Source organism: Lactuca serriola, chromosome 8 (genome assembly GCF_051521515.1).
Source record: "Lactuca serriola cultivar US96UC23 chromosome 8, Lser_US96UC23_V15, whole genome shotgun sequence".
Lineage (NCBI taxonomy): Eukaryota > Viridiplantae > Streptophyta > Magnoliopsida > Asterales > Asteraceae > Lactuca > Lactuca serriola.
In genome coordinates, this window is record NC_136415.1 from 154,151,417 (window position 1) to 154,160,383 (window position 8,967).

Consider the following 8,967-nt stretch of genomic DNA (forward strand, 5'->3'; position numbering starts at 1 on the left):
CCGTTGAATTTGTCGACACCAGAGACGCCGACAGAAATTTGCCACATTCTAGGTCTTACAGACCTACTGATGTGTGTTTATTCAACTAGTTTTATCCCTACTTTTTATTAATAATTTGAGCACACAAAGGCAGTGAACCTGTCTTTAAGTGGTATAGATTGATAAGTGAGGTATCGAACTCAGGGAACGGGCAATTAAACTAATAGCTAATTTTAACTAAAACAAATAATAAAAGTAAAGGGTTTTTCTCTAGTTTTGCAAGACTAGAAACTTGGACAAACTAAATTAACTAATTAACTAAAGCAACAACTATTCACCAAATTTGATAAAGATGTTTCTATTTAGGTTCAACCAATTCACTCCTATGGTTATTTAAGTTAAGGTAGATTAATTGCCATTGGTTACCAATTATAATAGTTAGGTTCATATTCATTACTCCTAACCCTTAGACAATTAACTAATTTAAGCGTTGATCAAGTGTTTAAACTAATTAATTCCCTAGATTAATTATTTGGATTAAATAAGATTTATAATGGTTAATTAAGTTATTAATTCAATTAACCTCTTGTTGATGGTTTCTCAAACAAGCTCACATATTAATCTTCCTATTTTCTTATTAATCTCAGTTTCATAATCATTACTTCTAAGCATATGTTTTAGCATTCACATACATATGAGGTTAACAATTAAGTGATGTTCATGCAACCTAATTGCCTTCCAATTAACAGAAAATAGTAGTGATTAATACATAAGGTTCTTTAACAAACTTGATTTAATAAATCACCAATAGACAATTAAGCAAGAATTTATAATCAAACCATAGGAGTTCTTTGGTATTCCCCAAACAGAAACAAAAACGAATTTAGCTCATAGTTGCAGTAGAAACAAACACAAAAACAAAGTTTATTAATGCAAACATGTTTAATTCCTAAGTCTAAGTGGTAGAATTAACCTAATTGCTTGAATTCTTCCAATTCTTGAAGCTTAGGGTTCCTTAGCGCCTTCTCAACCTTTTAGTCGCAGTTGATCCTTCAAAAATTGCCAGGAATGCCTTCCCATGGGATAGGGATTCGTCTTTTATAGATATCCCAAAACAGAGGGTACTCGGCGAGTAGCAGAATCAACTCGCCGAGTAGGTCCATACTTATTCGTCTTGAATTCGCAGTCGTATTTATCTTCTGGCATATCGTCATGCACTCGCCGAGTAGAGTCGATATACTCGCCGAGTAGGTCCTTCTTTCACTCTTTAATCTTCACTTGCTTTCCTTTTCTCCTTTTTGCCTCCAAGCATATCTTTTGGACTAAAAACACAATTCACAACATTTTAAGTACCTTTTGTCCACATTATTCTCATAATCAATCAAAAATAACTAAGAATATATGTTAAATAATTAACAAATTATGCACATATCAAAATACCCCACACTTGACTTTTGCTTGTCCCCAAGCAAAACTAAATTTTAAACACATTAAAATCACATCAATAACTCCAATCCAACCCAGCCATTATGCCAAGACCGCAACGCATGCATTTGTGTCTAAAATTCCTAAAAACCCCCCATACTTCAAATACTCACAATCCTCATAAACATTCGCCCACTCACCCCGAACTATGCTCATTTTATGCAACCCTCCGAATCCATCCTCAGAAAATCTCTTTACCCTCAAGGTATTTTTAATTAAGCAACCCCAACATACATATTCTAGAATTACAACTTTTCGATACCACTATGGAATTCTTTGAATTCTTCACTTTCTTGATAATTTGATCTTAGATATCTTTGAATTCACCAACTTGTATTGACTTTTGGTATCTTCAACTTTTTGGATTTTTGGAATTTTGATCTTTTGATCGTCACTTCATTTGCTCCAAAATTCCTATAACTTTTCTAGCAATTCTCTTTTTTTTTTCACTCAAATCCCTACATGCTTAAGCAGGGGCGCTCAATCTCAACCTTTATTGGCTAATGATAAAAACTTTCCTGGATACATTTCAGGTTTAGGCTGCTAAACATATTACATCCCTCAGGCTGAGCAAGGTCGTGTTTTTGTCTCATGATTTCACTGAAATAAGGAAGCCACAAATGCACTAGAACGTATATAGGCTCAACTAAACATTTGGGTTCTCATGCAATATTTAACACAATTCTAATATGGAATTCTAATTTTTACCAAAATTTTCTAATTTAAGACCTAAGCATTTTTTATATGCAAAAAATTAGCCTAAATTAAGATTCTAAGTGTTCTAAGATGTGACTAACCCCCTACCCCACACTTATTTTATGCAATGCCCTCATTGCATATTATAACAACTAAAAATGCAAATAGAGAGAAAGTTGGAACAAACTCCCCTGGGGTAGCAGTCACTAGGTTGACACTCCCTTCTTCAACTCCTTCTTCTAGTGACTTTAACCATGGGAACAGCTCATCCATGGCACGGGCGTCATACGTCTCGTGTGGTTGATAGCTCGAAAACTCCAAGGAAAAAGGGTTGTTGCACAATCCTCAGTAGTAATTCATAAAAAGTGTATGAATGGCGCAGAAAAACTAGCCAGAACAAATCAGAAACTCCTCTTGCAGCAGGCTACTCGGCGAGTAGGTGATCAAACTCGGCGAGTAGAACTTGATTGGCAAAGTAGTTCGTGCAAAAGCAGATGTACTCACCCTATATCATCCAAGTATTGTCGATACTCCACTTGGTTCCATCCCTCGTTATCCTCCACCGGAATAACTGGTGGATCTTCTCGTACCCGCTCGTTCCTTGGCCTAACCCGTCTTCCCGGCTCCTCGGGGACCGCTGGCTCATCCTCATTCGGAATAATAAAAGAATCACCAAAATTTTCAACTATCCGAGCCCTCCTATAAAGTGCAGTGTTGAACGGAGGAGGGTGGATAATCGTTAGCGTTTGAGCTTGCGACAATTCCAAAATCCCAAATGATCTCGCAAGCCGAGTAATGAACATGCCCCCATTGATCTTCGAGTTTATCTTCTCCTTAACCGCTCCCTCCGCAAGAAATTTAGCAACGCAGTACGGGAGGTTGCAGAAGACATCGGGAGTGATGATACTCCACAAGTAAAAGACATCAAGAGTGGGAACTTTGTCCCAATCCTTCCGCATGTTGATTGTGCTTGCAACGAACCGGTGAATGAGTCGATGGATTGGAGAACAGATATGACCTTCTTGAGCAGTGGAAGGTATGTAGACCCGGTTAGCAATTGTACTCCACCATGTCGACGCCACCACCCCCTCGGGAAGTTCTTTGTAGGTATTCTCCAAGAAGGCTTCAAAGTAGTCCGTCATCGACATGTCCTGATCGTAGATGCCCAACCGCCAAGAGAACTCAACCATGCTGCATTGTCGCAGCTCTCCTCCCAAAGAAAACGAGATCGTGTTTGGATTGTAATACTCACTACCACCTCAGAATGAAATGGTAGCAAAGAATTCCCAGCACAACTCCGCGTATACTGGCTCTTGTATTTTAAACAATTGCAACCAACCATCACAAGTGATGTTGGCATAACCCAAGTTACAATCTTTCACCAAATATGGAGTAAGTTCCTCTTCCAAGCCGACATTGCCCATCCATCCCCAATCCACTGCATTGGGCAAGTGGTTTCTTTCTGTCGCAGCGCCTCCAACCTGTTTAGGGCTCGAGTTTTGGAGGATTTGGAGGTGATTTGTTGAAAGGCTAACCATGGCATATCACCATGGCCTCCTCCACGTGATGACTGTCCTCTCCTTGCCATACTATCTGCATAAACACAGCAACGAACAACACCCCATAATTAAAACAGGAAAATTTTTGATCTTACTGGGACCTACTCGCCGAGTACACGAACATACTCGCCGAGTAGTATGAACTTTTTGACAGATCGAGATCGGATCTGTGTAATATGTGTAATAGTCCAATTTGTTCATAGGGTTTTGTTGTAATTACTTATCTAACCATAGATCTTGAAGAAATTACTCCAAACAACCTCTAATTCATGAGTAAATCAAAGCCCTAAAAATTGGGAAAAACTCCCCAAATCCGGAATCATAACAAATATGGGACGATATATGATAAAGATTGGACCTTTCATAAAATTAAAGGGTAAAGATGTTACCTTGTTGCTTGAATGAAGAGAAAGAAGAAGAAAATTGGAGAGATCTTGAAGAACAGTTAGAGATGCGGCTGAGAGGATATGCTCGGCGAGTATGGGGATGAATTGGTGAGTAATAATAATTTTTACAGGTTTTAATTTACTGGGTTTTAACCGGCTACTCGCCGAGTAGAATGGATCTACTCGCCGAGTATACACGCGTGTTATCGATTTTTGGCTGTAAGTGAACATTTACTCGCCGAGTATAGTCGATATACTCGCCGAGTAGATGTCTTAGGTTGAAAAAAAAATTAAATTTGCCAATTTTACTGTATGAATTCCTTTGTTTAGCCCTTCCACCCCACACTCACAGTATAGCTTGTCCTCAAGCACTTAGAGAAATAGAATAAATGAAGAAGAATAAAAAAAACAATATGAAAAATAAAGAAAAGGAAAGAAAATGCAAACGTGAAACTCGGGTTACCTCCCGAGAAGCGCTTCTTTTGATGGAGTCATTAGCTGGACTCCGCCCCGTCTACGTGTTTGTGATTCCGCACAGTAGCAGCTCCTCCAATCCTTCATTTCAGGGAACTCCTTCTTCATATTTCTTCACTCTATGACCATTTACTTTAAATGGTGTGCCGTCTCTTGAGATCAATTCTATAGCCCCGTGAGGAAACACCGTCTTGACCAAAAAGGGACCATCCCACCTTGATTTGAGTTTGCCCGAGAAAAGTTTTAATCGGGAATTAAAAAGTAGTACTTTTTGGCCTTCATGGATGTCTTTGCTTTTGATTCTTTTGTCATGCCATCTCTTGGTCTTTTCTTTATAGAGCCATAAACTAGAATAAGCCTCATTTCGGAGTTCTTCAAGGGCATTCATTTGCATTAGACGGTTGGTCTTCAATTCTTCCATGTCAAAGTTGCACCTCTTTAACGCCCAATATGCCTTATGCTCGATTTCAACCGGTAAATGACATTGCTTTCCATAAACTAACCTATATGGTGTAGTACCAATAGGTGTTTTGAAAGCGGTACGAAATGCCCATAGCGCGTCATCCAATTTATCCGACCATTCCTTGCGGTTGCTTCCCACCGACTTCTCTAAAATATGCTTCAAAGCTCGATTGGTCACTTCAGTTTGTCCACTCGTTTGCGGGTGGTATGACGTGGAGAACTTATGGGTCACCCCATATTTCTTGAGCACCTTTTCCAATTGATCATTGGCAAAGTGTGTGCCACGGTCACTAATTAGGGCCTTCGGAACACCAAACCGGGAGAATAGTTTTTTTAAGAATCGTACCACTACCCGTCCGTCATTTGTAGGTAAAGCCTGCGCCTCCGCCCATTTCGAAACATAATCTACCGCCACTAGGATGTACTTGTTTCCTTTGGAGGTGGGAAAAGGTCCCATGAAGTCAATGCCCCACACGTCGAACACCTCACACACTTGAATGCTATGTTGTGGCATCTCATTTCGAGAAGAAATGTTTCCCACCCTTTGACAAGCATCGCATTCTTTGACATATTGGGCTGCATCTTTGAAGATTGTAGGCCAATAGAACCCAATGTCAAAGATCTTCTTTGCGGTATAGTGTGCTCCATGATGTCCTCCTGTGGGCCCGCTATGGCAGTGTTCTAGTATTCTTCGACTTTCCTTCCCGAACACACATCTTCTTATAATTCCATCCGCACAGCTTCGAAAGAGGTATGGGTCGTCCCAAAAGTAATATTTGATCTCCGCAAAGAATTTCTTCTTTTGCTGACTACTATAATCCTTCGGAACATAATTTGTATCTAAATAGTTAGCTATGTCTGCGAACCATGGCTCCTCTCCCACGGACACCATAATGTATTCATCCGGAAAGTCGTCTCCATCCTTATCTTCTTGCATTTTCGGGTTCTCGAGCCTAGATAAATGATCGGCCGCTACGTTCTCCATTCCTTTCTTGTCTCGTATCTCTATATCGAATTCTTGAAGAAGTAGCACCCATCGTATTAGTCTTGGCTTGGCATCCGTTCGTGTTGGAATTAACTCGTTCTTTTCGTTGGTAATGACCGTCATTCCTCCTTTCTTGGGCACCACTTGGACCGGACTCACCCATGGACTATCGGAGATGGAGTAGATGATTCCTGCATCCAAAAGCTTGACCACCTCCTTCTTGACGACTTCTTGCATGTTCGGGTTTAATCGTCTTTGATTTTGCACCACCGGCCTTGCTCCTTCTTCTAAATTGATTTTGTGAGAGCAGTAGGATGGACTTATTCCCTTGATGTCGGAGATGCTCCATGCGATGGCTCTTTTCCTTTTCTTCAACACGCGTACAAGCTCCTCCTTTTCCGTCTTGGATAGGTCCGAGGCTATGATCACAGGCTTCTGATTTCCTTCTTCCAGAAAAGCATACTCCAGATGGTCAGGTAGTGTTTTGAGCTCCAATTTGTTGTGCATAGTGACGGACTCGCCGAGTGCAGGTTTGATACTCGGCGAGTTGGTGGCTGCATTCACGACTTCTGGCTTTTCTTCAGATGTACTCGGCGAGTAGATCGGGTCTACTCGGCGAGTAGGGCTTTCAGCTTGCTTCTTTATTTCTTCATACTCCGCTTCTTCCAACAGTCTTTCAATTTCTAGTAAGTCCTTTTCTGGATCAAATACTTCATCCAAAGCTGCAAACTTGCTGGAATCTTTAGGTATGTCTTCTTCCAATATTTCGTTAAGCATGTCGATTGAGAAAGTCGTGTCGTCACTACTCCTTGAGTACTTCATGGCTTGGTCTACCCCGAATGTCACTGAATCGTCCCCAACTCGCAATGTGAGCTTAGAATCTCTCATGTCTACGATAGCGCTAGCGGTGTTGAGGAAAGGCCTTCCAAGGATGATTGGCACTTGCGGATCCGCCTCCATGTCGAGAATGATGAAATCAGCCGGGAAGACAAATTTGTCTACTTTTACTAGCAAATCTTCACAAATGCCCCTTGGGAAAGTAACAGTCTTGTTTGCCAAATGAATTGCCATTCGAATTGGCCTTGGCTCTGGGAGGTCCAGCTTCTTAAAGAACGAGTATGGCATAAGGTTCACACTTGCTCCAGAATCAGCTAAGGCATGAATTGCAGCCAAGTTACCAAATTGGCAAGGTAAAGTTAAGCTCCCCGGATCACCCTTCTTCTTTGGTAATTTGTTTAACATTGCGGCGGAGCAATTCTCATTAAGCACTACCTTCTGCACTTCCTCCATCTTTCTTCTGTTAGTGAGGAGTTCCTTAAGGAACTTTGCATACTTGGGCATTTGCATGACGGCTTCAATGAAAGGAATGTTGATTTGAAGAGTTTTAATATGATCTAGAAACTTCTGATATTCCTCTTCCTGCTTCTCTTTCTTGGCTCGGGCTGGGTATGGCATTGGAGGCTGGTATGGTTTCAAGGGCGGCTGTTCATTCGTTTTAGCAGGGGTACTCGCCGAGTCCATCGGTCCTACTCGGCGAGTAGGACTCTCAGATTGTGAGTGTTGGTTTTCGACTTGTTTTTCCATTCCTTCCTTCTGTGAGTCCTTGGTTGCTTCAGTTCGAATGGGGGCCAGGGGAGTAATGATCTTCCCACTTCTTGTAGTAACAATATTTACTTGTGCGCCTCGTGGGTTGTTCTCGGTTTTGCTAGGAAGCTCACCCGGTGACCTTTGGTTTAGTTGTTGAGAAAGTTGCCCAAGCTGCGTTTCTATGTTGTGGATGGATGCTTGCTGGTTCCTAAGCATTGTTCTTGTTTCTTGGATAGCAACATCATGGTCACTATGTCTTTTCTCGGAAGCGGCCACAAATTTAGTTAGCATATCTTCCAAGCTTGGCTTCCTCTCTTGCACCGGCTCCTCCTTTTGGTAAAAGCCTCTTCCTTTTTGTCTGTACTTCTCCTCCTTGGCCTTCTTATACTCTTCGTAAGGCAGCCACTCCTTCTTTTGTTTGCGCCGGTCCTCATCATACCGGTCACCACTCGAATAACATACTTGTGCCTTTTTGTTGCCGTTCTCATCCAAATCGCAATCTCTAGTGAGGTGAGGTCCATTGCAGTTTTCACAACCCACCCGTATGGCATGGATAGTTTGATCCATTTTGTCCATTCTCCTATCCATGGTTTTTAACATGGCCATGACCGCGGATAAATCTTCAGTAGCAGCGTACGCGGCTCCCCTCGTGACATCATTCCTAGGGTTGTGATATTCTCTAGAGTGTTTAGAGAATTCTTCAATCAATTCTTTAATCACCGGGGGTGGCTTCTTTGTAAGTGGGCCTTGTGAGTCTAGCAACTGTCGGGTTGTGACATTGACTCCATCATAAAAGATGGAAACTTCTTGCTGGCTGTTTAGATCATGGTGTGGGCAATTTCGTAGCAGACTTTTGTACCTCTCCCATGCTTCATATAAAGACTCTCCAGCTTGCTGTTCAAAGTTTGCAATGGCCTTCTTGAGTTTGGCTATTTTGGATGGTGGGCAAAAGTGATCTATAAATTCTTCCTTCATTCTGGCCCAAGTAGTGACTGACCCGGGGGGAAGTGATTTGAGCCAGTCTTTAGCAGCTCCCTTGAAGGTTACCGGAAGCATCCGAAGTAGTTGAGTTTCGCGGGTTACATTTGGAATGTTGAAGTAATCAGCAACATCATTTACTTCATCCAAATGTTTGTAGGCATCTTCATGATCTTTCCCATAGAAAGGTATTTCCTTGAGTGCAGCTAGGATATGACCTTTTAGCTCGAAGGTAGCATTTGCGGGAATTGCGGGTTGCACAAGTCCCGGGCCATGGTCGTCGCGCATCCTCTTCTTCCATTCTCCCATGGGAATTTCATCAATGTTAGCCATAGTGAATGTTAATTCTTCCTCCGATTCAGTTTCTTGTTCGTAC

General features: G+C 41.6%; 1 protein-coding gene and 1 non-coding gene across 2 annotated transcripts; one reads left to right on the forward strand and one right to left on the reverse strand.

The window, feature by feature from the left end:
• Window positions 1–3,538: 3,538 nt before the first annotated feature.
• Window positions 3,539–7,316, reverse strand: LOC145067528 (uncharacterized). The gene is made up of 3 exons (XM_079014657.1): window positions 6,566–7,316; window positions 5,099–6,469; window positions 3,539–3,753 (listed from the first exon to the last, which is right to left on the reverse strand). The coding sequence occupies exons 1-3, from the start codon at window positions 7,314–7,316 to the stop codon at window positions 3,539–3,541; spliced, it is 2,337 nt and encodes a 778-aa protein (XP_078870783.1).
• A 1,117-nt stretch (window positions 7,317–8,433) lies between these two features.
• On the forward strand, window positions 8,434–8,540 carry LOC145071914 (small nucleolar RNA R71). Its single transcript, XR_013690876.1, has one exon. It is a non-coding gene; the product is annotated as a small nucleolar RNA R71 (small nucleolar RNA).
• Window positions 8,541–8,967: the final 427 nt, after the last annotated feature.